The sequence below is a fragment of the Triturus cristatus genome, chromosome 8 (genome assembly GCF_964204655.1).
Source record: "Triturus cristatus chromosome 8, aTriCri1.1, whole genome shotgun sequence".
NCBI lineage: Eukaryota > Metazoa > Chordata > Amphibia > Caudata > Salamandridae > Triturus > Triturus cristatus.
The window spans coordinates 1,281,471,245-1,281,492,597 of NC_140591.1; the positions used below are offsets into that span (position 1 = coordinate 1,281,471,245).

A 21,353-nucleotide genomic window follows, 5' to 3' on the forward strand; every position below is an offset into this window, starting at 1 on the left:
CAATCACAGTGAAATTAGCCAATGGCTGAGTGGGCTCTAACCCTTTTGCACATGGTGTAGTTGACAGGAGAAATATAGAATGAGACAACAACAGACAATTGGATGAAAAGGGCTGACTGAAAGCCCCTCTAAGTGTGTGTGTGTGTGTGTGTATAAATATATATATATATAGTCCACAACACAAGCCAGTAAAGTGCACTCTCAGAAGAAGTTGGAAAAAGTCGTATTTATTTTCTCAGAATGTTACGCGTTTTGAAAGATAAACTTTCTTCATCACAGATCAAGAAAGTTTATCTTTCGAAACGCGTAACATTCTGAGAAAATAAATACGACTTTTCCCAACTTCTTCTGAGAGCTCGCTTTACTGGCTTGTGTTGTGGAACATTATCGCGGGTTTGAGCAGATTCGGCACAATGCGCCACCAAACTACGGGCGGATTTCCCGGGAGGAGCTTCTTGGATTAAGAATATATATATATATATAAAAAAAATTTCCAAAAATATACCAAAAGTTAAAATAACGTTATAGTTAGATGAAATGTTCAGCAACAACGTAACGTTTTAAACTCTAAACACCATCGAAATTCACTAGTTATAGTTAAAGTTATCTCAAGTAACTATAACTTGTGTCCTAAGGTAACTATAACTTGTGCCTCCGTCATACACAGTTTTCTCATCAATGATGTCATAGATGTCATGAGCGATGTAAAATATGAGGTAATTAGCAGTGCGTGGCAAGAGTTATGGTTACCATAGAGAGCAAGTTATAGTTAATTGACAGAACTATAAGTGGTGAATTTCTATGGTTTTTAGAGTTCAAATGGTACATTGTTACTGAACATTTCACCTAATTATAATGTTACTTTAACCTTTGTTTTTTTCCGTACATTTCTTTTAAAAACATTTTTTCAAGTACTATTTTATTACCATACATCTCGTCAACCCCTTGCTGCACACAGCCTTAGTCCATGCGTGGCACGGAGTGGCCACAGAGGCTGTCCGCAGGCCAAACCCTTTCCCCACATGAAGTCAAACCCCCACCCATACTTCCCCACTCCCCCATCCACCCTTTGCAGCCAGCACCCTAAATTTAACTCAGATCTATTATGTTTCTCCAAAAATTACCAATAACATTATTCAAATCTATATTTCAATAATGCACACACCAATGTTTATTGAATACCTGAAAAATATTTTATAAAGTTTTATTAAACTATATTCTATGTCTGTGACTTTTTTACATCGTTTTTATTATTACATTTTGGGGGTGATATTGCGAACATAAATAGTGAGAGATATATTGTTTCTTCTTTAAGAAAAAAATAAAACAAAAATGTCTCTGAGTCTACCTTTTAACATTTTACACCCTCCTAAATGTAATCATAAGAATTACCACATACAGGCCAGGCCTTCAGGTCATATAAAATGCAACCATACAACCAGCTTCTAGGTAGCACTGCAGTCCCAGCTGAAATGCAAAAGCCCCAGCTGAGAAATGATTTACAAAAATATGGTAAGTTCTCCTGGGGCCATGGTTTCAATGAGCCAGGAGACTTAAGTTTGTTTTCTAGTGTTGCCGGGGGGTGCAGAACTCCCTGTAGCTCCCCCACAATATTAAAACAATTTTTTGGTGATGTCACTGCCTCTTTCAGGGACATCACCTAAAACAAAATATATGTGAAGAGCCCTCCTAGGTCAGTATGGAGCGCTCCTTGAAGGAGCAGTGAATAATAAAAGAGTAGCTTTGGCCACTCATTTATTATTCACTTTTTTATTTATTCAAATATTTTTCTGGGTATACTAGTGTCACTCAGGACACCAACTGTTTTTTTCTATAGAGGGCCATGGGGGAGCCTATGGGCCCCGCAGCTCCACCGGCTCCTTTTAAGTTGCCCTATGGGGCCCTGCAGGAGCCGACTTTTCCTTTTAAAACATTTTTGGGATGCCTCGGAGCCCACCCAGGTCACCTCAGGCCATTATTCTTTTGGGAGACGCGAGGACAGCCCTAGTGCTCCTGTGACCCTGCTGGCTTCCTCCTACTGCAGGATCCGGCATTAATATATCTATATTTTTATGTGGCATGTGCTGGTGCCCTTCCTGGGCATGCCACAGTTCGTCCCATATTGGGGTCTCGGAGGGAGGCCCAGGGCCTCCGCAGTACTGCCGAATCCCCTGATTACACCCATGGTAGGTGTAGTAGGAGCTGGCATTGCTGCTACCCTGCAGGAGTAGTTTTCTTTTGCTCCCGTGGGGTGGAAGCAATTCAGTGCATTTACCTGGCCGAAAGTGTGGGCAGGAAAGTGTTTTGTTCTCCCACCAGGCGGAACAGCTTTGTGCTCTCGCCTTGCTGAAGAACTGTTGCTCTTTTTCTGTCCATGGGCAGGGAAATAGATACCCCTGGGAAACCGTCACTGAGCCGGACCCGGGGGAATGGGGTCCACGAGGCCACTTTATGGCTCAGGAAGGGGACCCCGTGGCCTCCCCCATTTTTTTTAATCCATGGCCCAGGGGAATAGGGTTCCCGGGACTCTTTAAGGCTTAGGGAGGGGGGCCATGCACCCTTCTCCACCTAACCTATATGCTGCACTGAGCACAGGGTCCTGGCCCGCAAAGGGGGATTTAAAGAAAAGGGCAGGAGCCCACACTTTTTGGAAAACTTTTACTGCAGATTCATAGATCTCCCACAAATTTCTAGCAAAATGAAAGAAAAAACATTTTTGGCCCTAAGCGGGGTCCCACTGGGAGCCCACCCCCCAGCCTAGGGTACCCTACCAGCCCCTATGTCTTTGTTTGTGTTTTTTTTGGATTCAGCACTGAGTCCCTAGTCCTAAGATGGCTTCTGCAACTTCCTAGTTGATGTGGTGGCAGCCAATCAGATCAGAGCTTGAGAATAGATCTGTCGGGTTCACGGATCCTCCACAGTGTGATATATACAAAGATTGTTAACCTTAATTTCTCCAAAACTACTGAATGGATTTGCACTAAAACACAAAAAGCTCTATTTCCGGACCAAGATCTAGCTTTCTGCTAAATTTGGTGTAAATTCATTCAGAGGTTTGGGCTTTAGCTGTGTCTAAAGTTCCTAAGGAAAAATGAATGGTGGAAAGTGTGTTTTGGCAAACTTTCCTAATTTTTGGCCCCTGCTTCATAGATCACCTTGAAAGTGTGCACCAACTTGGCGATGCCACGAGTGCAAGGTAAGTGGTTTTTATTTGATTTTTTATTTAATATTACCTAGCCTATTGTCTGTCAACTTCCATTCCCCTCCCACCCCAGCCCAGCCCATCCCACTGCTTTTACCTGGGCCAGCCACCACTGTGCACTAGTTAATATTACCACCAACTATGCTCAAAAGAACATCAGGAGCACTCAGTGGGTTTAAAAGAAATCCATTTGTTGCATCAGGCAGACACATTTTGGCGAGGGTACACCTTTTCCAATGCCATTCAATGCCATTCCCACAGAGAATGGCCGTGCGCAGGAAGTGTTGACTTCACGTATGGCAGCAAAATATTATTTCACGTTACAAAAACCCTATAAATTCACTGAAAAAAACAAAGGTTAAAGTAACATTATAGTTAGGTATGCATTTTATTGACAACATTACGTTTTAAACGTACAAAACCACTGAATTCACCAGTTATAGTTAGCTCTTGTAAATATAACTCTTGCCCTAAGATAAAAATAACTCGCACCCTCACCATACACTGATAATTACCCCACATTTTACTTTCACTCATGAGGTGTTCTATGACCCATTGATAATATCACTGCAACATTTGTCATGAAATTATTGATGATAAAATTGTGCATGGTGGGGGCACGAGATATAGTTACCTTAGGACGTGATTTATAGTTACCAGGGCTAACTATAACTGGTAAATTTCAGTGATTTTGTACAACTGAAATGTTACATTGTCAATGAAATTCTCAGCTAACTATAACATTAGTTTAGCCATTGATTTATTCACTGATATATATATATATATATATATATATATATATATATATATATATATATATATATATATATTCACTGAAAAAACCATAGGTTTCACACACGTTATAGTTAGGAAATAGCATTTAAAAAACCTTGCTAATTCACTGAAAAAACCATAAGTTTCACACATGTTATAGTTAGCTGGACATTTTACTGATAAAAAACCAATGAAATTCCCCCGTTATAGTTACTGTAGGCAACTATAACTCACGCGACCGCAATCCTCTGCTGATGCTAATACTGTATTTAGACACTTATTTGCCCATATCTTCTTCCATTAAATTTTAGCTATACATATATTACAAATATTTTTTTTTCATAAAGACACATATGTCATCAGCAGAGGATTATGGTCGCGTGAGTTATAGTTGCCTACAGTAACTATAACGGGGGAATTTCATTGGTTTTTTATCAGTAAAATGTCCAGCTAACTATAACATGTGTGAAACCTATGGTTTTTTCAGTGAATTAGCAAGGTTTTTTAAATGCTATTTCCTAACTATAACGTGTGTGAAACCTATGGTTTTTTCAGTGAATTTGTACGGTTTTTTAAATGCTAAGTTACTTTACGCCATTTGTGGCGTGCGCGCCCACTTAACGCAGTTCGTTCCGTGCACGGTTTTTATCAACTTTAATAAGCCCTGTACATTTGGTGGCCTTCGGCCACCAAAAGCACAGGGGGTGAGGTCAATGTGGATAGTGTTTTTTTTATTTCGATTTTATAATTTCATGTTGCCAAAATTACGTTTTTTTTCTCTATTAATAAGCCCTGCACATTTGGTGGCCTGCGGCCACCAAAAGCACAGGGGGTGGGGTAAGTGTGGATAGTGTTTTTTTTATTTTTATTTTTTTACCGTAAGCGTACGGTAAGCTTACGGTAAGCGTACGGTAAGCGTACGGTAAGCGTACCCCGCGAAATTGCCGAAAAAAAAATAAAACCGTTTTTGCTCTTGGGGGATGTTTGGGGACTCCCTCAACATGACTATGTGGGAGGGAGTTGTCAAAACAGCCCCGTAACATGTTTTTGGCCATCATGTTTGATAAACAACACTCAGTGCGAGAGACAAAATGGCGGACGCCGCTTCCTGGTTTCGGCCGATTCGAATGTTTACTAAGATCTAAGAGCCAATCAGAATCGCGCTCGCGCACGCCACCGTAAGCTTACGGTAAGCGTACGGTAAGCGTACGGTAAGCGTACCGTAAGCGGGCTCAGATATATATATTGATTTAAAGGCTATTTTCTCAGAATCTACTGAACAGATTTACACCAAACCTACAAAAGGCACTTCCTTGACCTAGGGACTACCTCTCTGCCAAATTTCTAGTAATTCTGTTCAGCCGTTCGGGCTGTAGCTCGTTCTAAAGGTCCTATGGAAAAATGCATGGGAAAAACGCGTTTTGGGACCCCCCTTTTATCTCAGCCCCCGCTTGACGAATCCCCCCGAGACTTTCAGGGTAGGAGCGGAGCGTAGCGCCCCACCTATTTTGAGAAATTCGCGAGGATTCGTCGACCGGCGCCAAAGTTATTCAAAATAGAATGTTGAGGTTTTCCTATGGAAACGTGGTCCTAACTATAACTACCTACTGGCGACCGCCAGTAGGTAATATATATATATATATATATATATATATATATATATATATATATATATATATATCTGCACCAATCCCCCTGAGTTAACAAGGAGAGGAACGCCAACGAGACTCCAGGGAAAACTGCTAATAATCCATTTATTTCCGGCATTTGTGCAAACGCGTTTCGTTTTATCCAAACTTTATCAATGCTGCCAGGATTTGACTCAAGTGGGTCTCCCGCCCTCGTTTTAAGTCAGTTGTCCTGCTATGATAGGTCAGGACACTCCAGGTGATCAAAGCACTGTGAAAACGAAAACCCAGAATGGATTCTCGTAGAGCAGACACCTAAGAGCCAGTGCAGTCCCAAGTGGGCTGTTTCTGCCCTTATCACAACAGTGCTCACTGAGTTTTGCGGGGGTGCGGTATAGCAGTTTAACGTGTCCCTCACTCCGCCATCTCAGATCCCAACTTGCACCCAAGTGTGCTGCCTAGGTAAGTGGCACTCCTCCCCTTAGTATCGCAGGGCCCTCTTCATGTCGGGACAAGTTGCGGGCGGGCGGCGTGTCCTGCTTTTACCACTGAGTTCTGTAGTGAAGTCCAAAAGTTGCCACCAAAGAAACAGGACGCCTTTTGGAGTGGGTGTTCCAAGGGGTATTTGTGGCAGTACCTCAAATATCTGCACCAATTCCCCTGAGTTAACAAGGAGAGGGACACCAACGAGACTACAGGGAAAGCTGCTAATAATCCATTTATTTCCGGCATTTGTGCAGACGCTTTTCGTTTTATCCAAACTTTATCAATGCTGCTAGGATTTGACTCAAGTGGGTCTCCCGCCTTCGTTTTAAGTCAGTTGTCCTTCTATGACAGGTCAGGACACTCCAGGTGATCAAAACACTGTGAAAACGAAAACCCAGAATGGATTCTCGTAGAGCAGACACCTAAGAGCCAGTGGAGTCCCAAGTGGGCGGTGTCTGCCCTTATCACAACAGTGCTCACCGAGTTCTTGCAGGGGGGCGGTATAACAGTTTAACATGTCCCTCAGTCCGCCGTCACAGATCCCAACTTGCACCCAAGTGTGCTGCCTAGCTAAGCGGCAACTCTCCGAATATATATATATATATATATATACACATAAGCTTATATTGTTGGACTACTGTAACCAGAGAGCCATGGTGTAAACCTCGTAACGCCCATGTGAGTGGGGCTTGATATTTAAATAAAGTGATGTCCTGAAAACTTTCTGCCGAGTCCGTACTCTGTTGTGATGAATTGCCTTCCAGTGATCAAGGGTTTTTTACTCGAAACGCGTTTGGCATGAGAAGACGAAGCGCGACAGGAGAGCTGTGCCTGCAACCACCTGAGGCAGCTGTGTGTTAACCCCCCCGTGTGAGATGGCTTCAGTGGGGCAACTCTCTGTTTTTGTGTAATGCGGCTTGTCCAGCCGCGAAGCTCTTCCGCCGCTGCAAATGGCGGATCCTCAAGTCCCGCAAATGTGGGCTTGTTATGGAACGAGGGGGACCTGAGCCTCAGGTAGATATTGGTCGCACTGCAGTAAGCCTGTCTACCGCTTTCAACTATTTTAGTAGTACTGTTGGAATAATGGTGCCTTGAACATTATGGACAATGCAGAGACCCACTGGTTTTTAGGTCGAGCCTAGACAGCGCATGCGCTGTCGCAAGACCTCCAGTAAATACAATATTGATGGTAATTTCTCCTCCCGCCTGCCATTGGTTAACTGTGGCATTGCTTCAGTTAGCAGGCTTATGGTTGGCTCTGGATGCCATAGGTCACTTCCGTTTTTGGAGGAAGCAGCACCGACCAACTACTGTTAAGTTACGCTACAGGGCTGTATCTTTTAATTAAAGGACTACTTCGTTATGTTTTCGCCATGACGCCTGGTTCGCGCATACGCTTAATATATGCACGGCCGCTTTCCTCGGTGGTCACCCCCCCACCATCACCCGCCCCTCGCTCCTTGTTTTTATGTCCAACTCTGTATTTACTGCGCTGACTGAAACCCCGCTGTCACGGCTAAGGATGGTTAGACGTTTTACTCTCACGCCCACGTTGTGTAATTAAGTTATTTTCCGAGATATGAAAACATTTCTCTGCTAATCATTTGAGCTCCTGACATCTGGCACGCGCGTGCCAACGGAGTTTAAGTGGGAAAATGCATTTCTTTGCATCTGAGCATTATGGGCACAGAAACCTTAACAGGTCCTAATGACAACATTGCAAGATCTGTTTTTTTCACGCAGGGGAATTCACACTGCGGTTAGCAAAAAGCAAGTTTCACCACCTCTTGTGAAATATTCTGGCGCCCAGGACGCAGCCATTAACCGTAGCTGACCCCTGTCAGCACCTAAAGTGTGAACAGGTATGTTTGCTTCTGAAAGTAGCTGGCAGCAGACGGGGACTCGTAGCACAGAGTTCAACACTCACTGCTGACATCTTCTGTTACTGTAACCTCCTGGACATGAGGTCAAGTTCTGCCAAGGGCAAACTCAACTGTCTTTCCTTAGGTGGTTGCTAAAAATAAGCGCTTAGAAACTGGATAATAGGTCTACATATTATTTACCCCCGCAGTGAACGTCAAATTGTACTTTTTTATTTAAACAACACAAAAAACGATTATTCAAATATTAGCTTCAAAAAGTTTAGGCAGACAACGTTCATTGGCCACTCTGCGTAAAACAGAATAAACGTTTTGGGAGAAAAAAAATGCCCTTTCCACAGTTTTTCAGCATGCTTAGCAAGAGTGGAGCAAACAGGGTATGCTCATACCAATTCGAAGCAGGCAAAACTCAATAGAGCTCCATTTTTGGGGATTGTGTATAAAAAGAAATTGAACGGATGTAATTTTCTCCACATTTATAATAAAAGTATGTGTCAGGCAAAATCAGTTTCTCCCGTTTCTTACTATGGAATACGCGTAAAGAATACAAGGATAGCATGCTTCGGTCAGTCGTGTCATCGTTTTTCACTACAAACACCCGTAATAAGTCTGCCCCATATAAAACAAGCATTTGCAATGCAATAGGTCTCGCTTTTGTGAGAGTTTAAGCTATTAGCATTGTAAATGACAATGCCTTTTATGTTTTAAAAACCAAAACATAAATAAAAGGCATTGTCATTTACATGTCAATAGCTCAAACTCGCGTAAATGCGAGACCTGTTGCATTTCAAATGCTTGTTTTTTAATGGGGACTCAAGCCTGGCTTATATTGTTGGACTACTTGAACCAGAGAGCCTTGGTGTAAACCTCATAACGCCCATGTGGGTGGGGCTTGATATTTGAAAATAGTGATGTCCTGAAAACATTCTGCCGAGTCCGTGCTCTGTTGTTGCCCACAGCTTCTGCCTCTCATACTGCACTTCACAAATAGGCATTCTGAGACTACGGAGAGACAAAGACTGCAGATTATTGGATTGGAATGTTAGTGATAGCAGGCTTATACCAGTGTTTATAGCCCACTTCCTCTCCATTGTCTTCAACGGTGCTCTCAACATTCCAGTGCTCTCATATAGCCTTAGAGTCCGACGTAGCGGGCTCTACCAGACATTAAAGGCCCGTTCTAGGCTCGGGCCTTTTTCAATGGAGCTGGCCTTTTTCAATGGAGGGCTCTACGGCTATTAGAACATTCCGCCCCTAGAGGACAGAATGTTCTGTTTTGTAAAACAAAGACCTCACGGAGCCTGAGGGGGATGAAATCCCCTCAGTCTCCGTGAGGCCTTTGTTTACAGCAATAGTTGGAAACAAACATTGGAATGTTGATACTCCGGGCTTCTACCAGCCATTAGAAGCCTGTAGCACTCCATTCTCATCAATGGAGCGCTCAACATTCCACTGCTCTCATACCTCATACTCCACTGAAAACATCTCACTTCTGTTAGCTAATTGGTAACATGTAGGAGAATAAGTTCATGAAAAAATGTTAACAATTCATAATCCCTTAGTAGGGCTGATGGTTGCTAAAAGTGCTTTGCATAAATTGCCAGCATAATTTCATAGTACTTTATTGGCTTTTCCACAGCAGATGACCATGTAAAAGGGGCCTGCTTGTGAAAAAAATACCTTCTGCATGGTGAAAGTTTTTTACTTTGCTATCCACGTACTAAACATGGCACTCTTCAATTGAATATGTCAGTATCAGATTCAAGGAGAGTAAAACAAGTGTGTTCACACCCCTCTTCTATTTAAATTAAAGATTTTAGATTAGTTTATGATACTGTCAAATGCAAAACCCTTGGTCCTATGTTGGAGAAAACTTATTCATGTACTCCTTTATGTAGATGACATAGAACTGCTGCATCACACTGGAATTAACAGCCAATTGTTTCTATAGAGCTCACATAGATTTTGTGAAATACATCAGATGACCACCAATTGGAATAAAGCATACACTGTCCTTGTGTGGCATGTTAGCTGAATTGTTACATTGTTGGCTCCAAATTTGAACCTGTAAGATCATAATATGAACTGGCTGTTCTCCTCCACAAAAGTCCACATGAAACATTGATTTTCTAGGTTATTAATTGTTCAGACATTGTGTCAGTGATTTATCTGAGGTATTTAAATTGCAAATTTAGAGGATATACCGTTGTACCACTCAATGTAGTCTATTAAGCAAAATCATTGCAGGAACATTTACGTAGTCCTAGCCTAATTCCCTTGGTCATATCATCGGCTGGTTAGTATTAAGCCCTGTATATGAAGGCCAATTGTCATAAATCATAATGCCAGTTCTAGTGCAGCAGTAACATATGACCTTTGAAGCTGATGGTCCAGTTTGCCATACTCGTGGGAGGATAGGTTGCACAATAGTTTGAACCAAAGAAGGACAATATTGATTGTTTTGACTCTGACCATATTTGATGGTTAAATATGTGGAATTCCTTGTTAGCAGAACACTGACTGAAATAATAACTTTGACTACCTCCCACTTTGTTCTCCTAAAGATTCTAAAGACAATACCTAATTTTCTTGATGATGGTTCATATCAAATTATGGACCTATCACTATACTCTCTTCATGATTTTACTGTGGCAAACAGGTTTTAGCTTGGAATAAAAGGTTATCTGATTCACTGGCCTCAATATAGATCAAAATGCAGTAGCATGCCTGGTGAGAATCACTTATATAAGATACCTATCACTTTGGCAGTGGCGTTTGTGGCTGGCCATATTAGGGTTAAGACACTGCATGCTTGGCACAGTTTTTTCCTGCCCTGGTCCAGATTTGATCTTTTAATTCATGGCTATTAGTTAAGATCACCTGATGGCAAGCTGCTGACTAGCCCATGGGTTTACAAGAGCAGAAGAAGGACTCTACATTCTGTCTATGACCTAATTACATTCCCTTCAGCTTGCTATTTTCAGTATCTAAAATCATGTGGCCTTTCATAGAAGTAAAAATGTAAGTATTTGCTCAGTAGCCTTAAGTGTAGTTAAGCATTAATAGCATGTTAATAGAGAGACACTCATAGAGGTCACAACAATTAACATTTTGAATTTCAACATTAACAGAGTATGGCGTAAAACCAATGAATTCCATAGGCTTATAAATAAACATATTAATATCATGGAAGTCGCCTCCTGATGACAGTGAAGACAATTATAAGGATGCAGAGCCTACCCCCACGTTCACAGTTTGCCAAGTAGAAAACTAATGTAATTTGCACCTCTTTTTACGGGAAATATCACGTTTTTATCTTACAAAGTTGTTCTAGTTGAGGTTCTTCTTTAAAATTTGGTAAAGTCCCAGGTAGAGGGCAGAGGAGTAAAACCATGAATTTAGGTACACCAGAGGTTTCTCCTGTGACACCGAATAGGAAATAATATGGAATGGAGAATAAGGAATAAGGCAATGAAGATAGTTGACACAAGCTCACTAAGACCAAGAAAAAATATTGACGTCCATTTCTGGGTTGTGCACTGCATTGGAAGGCCTTTCGGGAATTGTCTACTTCCAGTATTGTTTTCCACTTCAATTTTGAATCTTTATTTGTTTTTCTACTTGTTGAAGCAATGCAGTGTACTGTGGTCGAGGAAAATCTGACTCGATCTCTATTGCAGCGTGTAAAGGAATCATTATCAGCAAAAGCGTTATGTTTTAGTAGGCTCCCTATTGATACTATAACACACGCATCACTGAAATCTGGCGAGACACTTAGATATGGAACAGGCAACCATAGGCCTTGACTGTGCTGCATATACGATTTTGGTGTAAATCAGTTTACTTTTTATACCCGTGAGTTACAGGGGCCCTAAAGCCTTGGTCACTCACTGCAATGACAAAGCATGTATGTGATGGTATATTTAGATGGTCGCGAGTTGTAATCCATAGACCATGGGTAGGGCCTGCGATTGTAAATATATCTGTCATCAAAGATACCAGCTGTCGTTGTATTGTTTGCTGCTTACTAAAGACATGTGAAACAGGAAAAATTATGAGCCGAAACTCATCATATGTGGTCACATAGTCGGAGTCTGAATGTTGATTGCATGAAAATGAAGTGACGTCATAGCTGGGACTCGGGTGTTAGCATTCCAATATTTGATTATATTTGTATTGACAGTGGTCAGTATCTTTTGTGTATGTTGCTATGGATGATTGTTACAGGAAATCACTAACATATCTTCATGGAAGTCAGAATCATAAAAGGATCAGATTGGGCAAATTTCCTGGTCAAGTTCCGGAAGACAGCGTAAAGAACTGTCTGCCTAATTTTAAAGTGTTTAATCTGATCTGAGTGATCATCACCTTAGAGAATTCATTTTCTATTAAACCGTTATCTGTATGAAACAGCTTTGTGACGTCAATTACTTTTAGTGGGATTAAAACTACAACATGGACTTGCCCTACCTTGCTTAAGAAATTGAATCTGGGATGGAAAATATTGCCAGTTCATTGACGTGAAATATTAGCAATTTCCCAAAAAATAACTGAGTACCGGGTGAAGTAGTCCATTAGCCACGACACAAGTTTGTTTTATAGGGTCATTCAAAAAGAGTGTAAATAGCTCAATGCGTCCATGAGCCAAGACCACAGACGGTATTTCAGCCACGTCTCTAAAACCAGCTGGAGAGTAATGTTAGATAATTATCCACCTACAAGTTATGAAGCAATCTCAAGATTTTAGAGACCCTATTAAAAACCTCAAGTTTCCTCACCTCCCTTGTGAGTCTTCCCATTTTTTGTGATAGAAGAGAGAGGCCGTATTCACTGGTGGTTGTGAGGTCGCTCGCGCGACGCAACATAACATCATGCCACGTCGTGTGTCGCATTGCATCATGGGATTGCCTGTGCAAAACTTAAGTGCTGGAGTGTAATATTTGACTCTAACCAGGGCGTTTTAAGAAGCGCAAACTAAACAGTTGTATTTTAATTTTAATTACCTTAACCAAAAAGGTGATGCAGCTATATAATTTTCCCTCCCCACTAAGACGGCGCAGGCATAGGCTCCCCTTAAAACCTATCTATACCCTTCTATTAACAACTGGTCGTCGAGAACCCACCACGCCCATGTCTGCCCCCTCTTCACCTCCTCAGGCCTGTGCCATGAATGCCTTCAGCAGTAACCAAGGCTGTGCCGTTGCCAACGCGCTTTTCTTCCTATGACAGATTTTATTCATGTAAAGAGAGGCACGCGCATTAAACGTGCAAGCTGCTGACGACTGGTAAAGGACACAACCTTCAAACACTACTTTGCCATCTGCAAAGAGACCTCGAAAAACAAAGCTCTCACGGCGGCGTCGTCATGCTTTTGAAAAAAGCTTTTATAAAAGTGGTGCTCCAGCGACACTCTGCGCACCGGAGCCTCGCGGCCGGCCACGTGCGTGCGCGCAGAGAGGAACGCACTGTATCAGCGCACCCTGGCCTTGCGATTACACAACGGCTGTCAGCGGGTCCAACATCTGCCGGGGCAGCCTTGTAACGTGAAATGATAACTCCTTTCTCCGGTGGGAAGGGCTGAGCTGGAAAAATGAATCACTTTCACTCGGGCTGGACGCGAGAACATTCCAGCGCGGAGACGCTTCTCGGAAGGTTCGGCGGGGTTTAGCGCCTGCCTTGTGTCTTCAGTGCGCTGCAGAATCACCCAGAGATGCTGGCTCTGACAATGAACTCAGGAGAGCTGCTATGTGCCGGGCACTTCTGCTAGGGCAAGTGTACCCGCAGCCTGCACATGTCTATATGTGCTTCGCAGAGGGTCTGCAGTGAACAAACACTCATGCTGTCTGGACGACCAATGTTCTGGAAAGGCGTAAGTACGATCAGAATTCGTTTTTATTATGTTCATGTATGAGGTGGAGTTAAAGATCCATGGTGGTGCTTTAAAAAGTGTGTGGGACTGCCTGTGGAGTTGCATAGGGGCTTAAAGAAGGTTAAACAAATCTATTCGGGGGGACAGGAAAGCACGTGCTTCCACAATGGTTCATCGGTCCGGCGTAACCTGACAGAGAGAGGTCTGTTCAGCTGGTCGTATGCTAAACTAGACGGAGCTTTCTGACGCCGTACGATCCTGTACCAAGGGTCAGGGAAAATGGGATCCTTTTATTAATAAAATAGAAGTCTCCTTCTCACATGTTCCTTTACAGTGTACCTTGTGTCGTATTGTTTTAATGGTGTTCGTTTTACCATGTGTTTATTTAAGATTTCCGACATTTAATATGAATTTCAGTTTAGGGCCTGGAATTTTGTGCTTACAAAGTGGAACCCTACTTTGATTTTACAGATTAAATAGCATCCTTTAGACAGGGCTTTTTCATATAGGAAGTTGGCTAATTTTAATTCTTCTAAGGGTAAGATTTCTATGTTTATTTTTTGAAGGTTGAAAAAGTACTTAAGCAATGCTCATTGTGGTTAATAATACTCACAAACTGGGGTAGACATCCATTTTTTCCAGCGCCTTGAGATCCTCACGGGCGAGTAGCGCTCTTTATCAACCCCTGATTAATTGATTTTTTTAAAAACAGGTATTGTAGTACATGATGGCCTGTGGATGACTCATGATAAAACCATCAGTTCATTTTATATATAAATAAATAAATAAATAGTTATCTCACCGAGAGGGTGGGAGGGGTGGTGCACAACAGAGGTACAACATTTTTTTTATAATTGCTAAGCTTGTATTTCTTATTTTTAAATAGCACATTTTGTACGGTTGAAAAGTAATGAAAATAACATGCTCTGTTATTCAATTTAATAGCATTTAATCAGACCTTGGAAGGATGGATTGTTGAGTGAGCCTGGCTGTAATTTGAACTGGTGACCTGCAAATCACAGCAGACTTTAGCAATGGGTCGTTTACTCACAGAGCCGCCTTATGGCCGCAGCTGTCAATAGAAACATATAACATCTCAGCAGTGAGGATCACTTATAACAAACTTGATGAATGTGTTTTATCATTTAAAGAAGAATAGTCGTAAACATTGGTTGCCTGCTCCACAATTATTGAGGAGTTGCTTTGGCAAAGGTGGCACTTGAGTGTGATGTAGACTTTTTTTCTTGTAGTTATAAAAAACATCTATGAGGCCTTGTGATGTGTAGATCTTTACTGAAACCCACTTAAGGCAAACTATAACATAACGTCCACAGTTTGCAATTGTGTGCCAACAGCCAGGTCTAATATGCGAAAACATTCTCACTAAATGTCCACGAGAAACAGTGTCATATAATAATCTGTTGTATGTAGAACTCTATCAGGATGGGCTAAGTGGAGGCAGTGACATAACACTTTATTGCATGGGCACCGTCTATAAGGGGTTTGGTCATCATAAACTAAGATTCTTTAAGCAATGTCCTAGCATAAGACTTAAAATCAAACTGTCCGCATAGCTCAGTTTGCTGAATGCTCACCCCTTAAACATACATTGATCAGCAGCAGGGTGGACTCAGCCTTCTATCGTTCTGAGGTCAGAAAATTGAGCACCATTAAACTGGGTAACAATAATAACAGTGATTTACGGTGAATGGTAATTAGGGGTGGGCGGAATTTGCGAAATTCACTTTCGCAAATTATCGCGAAAATGTTAAAAATCTCCGCAAACACGTGGAAATATCGCGAAGATGCGGAAGTTTTTACCCCGCCCGTTCGCTGTATTTTCTGCACGGTCGCGGCTCGCCAACTTACCCATGCGGTTGCTCGCGGGCGCGGCCATCTTGTTTTCACTTGTCTTGCGGTGCATGATCGCGAGAAGAAAGACGTGATCGCGTGACGCATGACGTTACTGCGGGTGCGAACTGTCGCGAGACAGCGCAAATGGCTACCAATAATCCAACGTCTCGTGGAGAACGCGACCGGATCGGGAAAACTTGTAGGCGAAAGCGGGGATTCAGGTAAGGCGATCGCGCGCACGCGAGAATGTATTATTTTACAGCGCGAGCAAGAAATTATCGCTAAGCTGCGGAATGCGGAAATCTTGACATTTTCCCGCTTTCCGCGGAACGCGAAAATGTCAAATTATCGCTATTTCCGCGAACGGATTTTTAGCCCAGGCCTAATGGTAATAGAGACGTGCGAAATTAAGGGCCATGGAAACTAACCTGTGTTGCCTGCTGAAGTCCAAAATGGACGTCGGTGTAAGTGTTCTTCGTCTATGAGGCTGTACTACAGAATTTGCCTACAGCTTGCACCATAGGAACATGAACTGTGTTGCAAATTGTGCCTGTAAGTGAGGCAGAAAGTCTGTGTGCAGCATTGTGTTTAGGGCAAGATCATTTCCTAGAGGACCAATAAAAACAGCCAAACAAAGCAGCAATTTGCAGAGAGTCAGATAAAACCAAGATATTTTAATGACCCTATTCACGAAATGTATCGTTCATTATGTTGAAACTGTACCTTGTAAAATGATCGATTGCTGATCAGTTTCCATCCAGGAGGGCAACACACCTGATTCTTGCAAGTTGTACACCTAGGAGGTCCATGCAATCGCTAAGAGCTGGCAATAAATAGTAAGAAAAGTGCAAACACCGGAGAGGATGAAGATCGCCCAGGGCAAAATTCTAGTCGACCATTTACAAATAGTTTCTCATGAACCTAGTTGCAGTTTACAGATCTTTGGACATTAATTAACCACCATGTCCACAGGGAAAAAAACAAAGAAAACTCTACTGTTTTTTATGCATTTTGAAATTTAAAAAACACACAACTAGAAACCAATAACCAGTCTTAGGAGTCAATTAATGCCACATGCCAGTGACTTTATTGATTGGGGACCATTTATCATCTGAAATTTCCACCAAGGAGGACTAGCGCTAAAATGGATCCATGAGCAAATTTCATTGTGAAATTTGTAGTGTTGATGAACGGATTAATTTAGCAACCAAGTAAACTCTATATGCCTCTCAATAGGGAAGAACATGTACAACTAGATGGTCCGGGGAGCCTTCGTTCTGTGCGCATCACAGCTGTTGTGATTAAGGTAGTGCGGCTACTAAAAAGACCAGTGCCAGGATCTACGGTATCCTAAAGGAAGTGATATGAGCCGCCCCCACCCTCAGGAGTCAAGCCTGCACTGGTGACTTCCTAGTACTACCTTAGAGTAGCAGCGCCTCTGGTTGCGCCCTTTAGAGCTCTCTCGTATACCTCAGGTTTAGCAGCCTCAGCCTATTTCCGAAGAGCTTTGGTACTGAGGCCCTTCATATCTACAGTGTTTCAATGAAGTGGTCCCAGGTAGGTATGTTAGCACAATAGTAAATATGCAATAAACATATATAAGTGTATGCGCAGTTCTGCCAATGAGTGGCCTGCTGCATTGTAAAATGTTCAGCCATTTTGTGATATGTGGCACCGCTCACAATTCAGAAACCCATCACATAGTGTTTCAATAATTTTGTCCAAAGGATATTTCCCACTTATTTCTGCTCAAGGGACACGACTCGTGGGAGGGGTCTCTGGTAAAACTCAGGTTTGGACTATTTAATCTCCTTCACAAAGGGCGTCAAAAAATTGTCTAAATTCCGCGGATATCCCAGAATTCTGCAGTTCCATTAATTCATGGTTTAAGTAAGTGGGGAACTCCTCTAGGACCCATGAGGATTAGGCATCGCTTATAAATTGAGGTCCATACGAAATGCAATTCATAGCATCTTATCTCCAGCCCAACTCATTTGTAAATCAGATTTCTCTAAGTGTGAGAGCACTCAGATCACATGATTCAAATTGTCACTGCCCTTCTTCTGCCATGGCCTAGCGCAGGGGGCCGCAGCGTCTTTAAATACGAGAGTTTTTCGATGTAATTCTTTACGAGATAAAGTCAGGCACTGGCCTCTTATGCGAAATTTAAACCTGTTCTAAAGCTAAACTCGTAATCCCTGGCAAAAAACAACAACATCTAAACGCCTAAACAAGTCACGCACACAACCATACCTCATCCATTGTGAAAGTTACACGGACTTCCGCCCTCTTCTATCAGAGTGAAGACAAAAATCGAGGATGGAAGTCCCACCACATATTTCGAGACAAGCACCTATCTCAGTAAATAAATCGTTCAGCGAGTTACAAAGGCCTCGTTTGACAAGTGTTTCTTAGCGCCTCAGCTGCTCAAGAGTGCAAGGAACCTTTGTGAATTCGGCTTTGCAAGTTCGTGCAGTTTTCCTCCATGTGTGATGCGCTTTCTTCCGCCCTGACAGGGCCCAAAGTGGAACATCTGAAAAATATCTTCCGTGAAAAGCGCATCTCGTTCCAGCGTTCCGGCTTGATTCGAAGGAATGGAATTGGGCTATTCGTCCAGAGGGTTCTGCCAAAACCCTTGCACGTGTTGGCATTTCTGGATTTTCCACGAGAGCCCGTGGATTGACTCTATTATTCCGTGCGCAGAGAGCATCCGAGACAAGCGCCACTCTTTAATTCACTTAACAAGAGACATTTACAGCAGTTGAAGCGCCAATGACCTTGTCTACTTCAACAGCAGGATAAGTGGAACATTGTGCTTTCTTGTAGCACGGTGAAAGTATTTCTAAAGCGCTCCAAAAAGGTAATAGACAATATTAGATTCAAAATTACATTTTTAATGAGTAATTAAAAATAACTGGAGCTCTACAGATTTATTAAACAAACTTTTAGGAGGAACCTACAGAATATTTACACCGTTGTGGGAAAAGTGTTGAAAATGATTGGCTTTCCTGCAAATCCACCTCTCATGAATCTGTCATTGGAAAAGTGGATTATATATGTATGCATGTGTATATATATATATACACACACACACACACACACACACATACAGAGAGAGGGAGAGAGGGAATGAATATGTGCATGGAGAAGGAACTTCAATTAGTGAAGATGTTTTATTGCTACCAAACCACCATCTGTCCTGTGATTCTGGCCACTAGAACACTCGCAGTAGCTCAGAGAACAAGCATTTGCAATGCAATACGTTTCACATATGTGAGAGTTTGACCTATTGGCATTGTAAATTACAAAGCCTTTTATTTATGTGTTGTTCTTAAAACAGATAAATAAAAGGCTTTTTCTTTTGCAATGCCAGTAGCGTAAACTCTCGCAAATGCAAGTTCTATTGCATTGCAAATGCGTGCTATAAAAATAAAACGTTATGAGAGAGTGTGTCCTGTCTGCAACAGCAGGCAGGACGACGCTATTTGAGAGAAAAGTGCTCCGAGGCTTTAATTAAAGCCTACCGAGCAACAACACACATAACAGGGGGTGTCACCATGGGATGTTACAAAATGAGACAAGGCGGTGCCAAGGAGGGACTCTTAAGCCTTTTGACCAATGAACAGCCACAGTGTGCAGTTGACAATGGCACGAGTCAATGAAAAATGTGGCAGAGAGTGGGCGGGGCTTCAAGTCCCTATCTCAATACAGCATGCCTCGCAGAGCAGTGCATGCGCTGCCAGGCTCGACCTAATAAACAGTGAATTCAAAGTGCCTGAGGCATGGTCCAGTCAACATGCAAGAATTCAGTCACGTCCAGGGATGGTGAAGTTATTTTACCAGCGAGCATACATGCTGAGATGAAAGATTATCAAGGATTGATTGGCTGCAGCATGGAAGGATGAAATAGCAAAGTATGACTTGTTTGACTTGGAGAGCAGGCTTTACATATCCTTCACATTTTCTTCGTGTCATTAGGCTTTGGTGAGCAGCCAACCGAAGGGAGGTGTCAGCCTTTGGGGAGTTTGGGACATAGAGCAGCCCAGGCTGCATCTGACTTTTTTTGGGCTGTGTTGGGCAGTATATGCTGATAAAAAAATAGCCATTTTATATTTCTTGACACTATTTTGTGGTGACACGGTGGTCGTCAATAGCTGTTAGAAAAATTGCCCCACCCACCGTTCCCTAGAGGGGGGAGTTTAGGATTATGGTTATATTAAAAGAAGGGTGCCTTTGGACTTTAAAGAAATTGCTAGTTGTTTTGGTGGAGCACAGGTGCACAAAAAAGTGTTTATTTTTAAAATGTGTTGACTCTTTAAGCAGGGGTAGCGCTATGCATTGCAGTTGACTTGGTTATACATTAAGATGATGGAAACGGGAGCTGTAAATTTAGGGGTGGGGTAGGGGGAATTATGTGAAGTAATGTACAGTGAGGTCTAGTTTTGGGAGGCAAAGCCTACGGTAAAATGTATGTGATTCGCACCTGTCTTCAATAAAGCAGCTTTTTTCACACTAGAAGTGAGTATGTTAATTGGCTCTTAGTATAGTGTGCGACTCGACCCCGAAGGGACATCTCAGCACTCTGACAGGCAGGAGACGAAAGAGGCAGCTAATTACAATAGCCATATATATATATTTTTTTTAAACCAAAGAAACTGGGACATTCATGAATAGACAGACGGAGCCTATTCCAGTGGTGCAGGGTGAGAGAGGAAAATGCCCGGCCACCATATTTTGACATACAAATGCGCCAAGGACGTTGCAGGAGTTGACTTTTAGATCTTAGACTCCTATCAGGGAGGTATGGAGTAAGTCTGTCCTGGTGATATGTTGGACCTAGCCTGACAAAGATTTGTAAGTGAGACAAAGGAGTTTAAACAGTGCTCTCTTTTTAATTCAGAGCCAGAGGATAGCTCGAAGTGTGGGAGCTGATGGTGTCAGCAGAGGCAGGTTGTTGACCATGTGGGAGGCATGGTTTTGAACTGCCTGTATTTTGGCTACAAGGGATTTATTTATGGTGAGTAACAGCGCATTGTTGTAATCCAAGCAGCTGATGATTAGCGACTGGATAAGTGTCTTCAGAGAACTCAAAGGAAGCTACTGAAAGACTGTCCTAAGAAGGTGCAGTATGCCAAACCAAGTGCAGCAGGTGGAAAGGATCTGGTTGTTAATAGACAGAGTGTCACCCAGAAGTATACCCATATTCCTGGCTGTTCTGCTGGGCACACGGCAGAGCCAGGTTCAGCTGGCTACCAGTCATTCAAAAAATATAGCTGGGCTTTACCAAACAGAAGAATCTCTGTTTTGCTACCATTCATTTGAAGACAATTGTGGGACATCCAAATGGCAATTTTCGTCGTTCATGCGACAAATTGCTGTTTGACGTTCTCATTGTCATGCCAACGTGAGATAACCAGTTGGGTGTCGTCAGCATAGGAAAGTATTTCAAACCCACAGGGCTTGACCAATTGGACTGGGGGGTCACATAGTTATTGAAAAGCGTGGGGCTCAAGGAGGAGCCCTGAGGGACCCCCATGTCCAGAAGGATGGTTTATGACTGTTAGGTGCCAATATAGACAGTCTGAATCCTGTCTATTAGAAAGTCCTTGAACCAGTTAAGGGTAGCGACCTGGATACCTGTCTGATGAAGACTTTGTGTC

At 42.5% G+C, this 21,353-nt stretch overlaps 1 protein-coding gene across 2 annotated transcripts in view; it reads left to right on the forward strand.

The window, feature by feature from the left end:
• The window catches only part of VGLL3 (vestigial like family member 3), a 71,134-nt gene that overhangs the window by 5,729 nt on the left and 44,052 nt on the right, over positions 1-21,353 (forward strand). Inside the window, exon 1 of one of the 2 annotated variants that reach the window (XM_085623018.1) lies at positions 13,457-13,839. The exons of the other annotated variant lie outside the window; for it this stretch is intronic. Within the exon in view, the coding sequence (XP_085479144.1) occupies positions 13,762-13,839 (78 nt within the window). The 5' untranslated portion in view covers positions 13,457-13,761. Of the gene's footprint in view, positions 1-13,456; positions 13,840-21,353 lie in introns of those variants that run through there. 2 annotated transcript variants of the gene reach the window in all.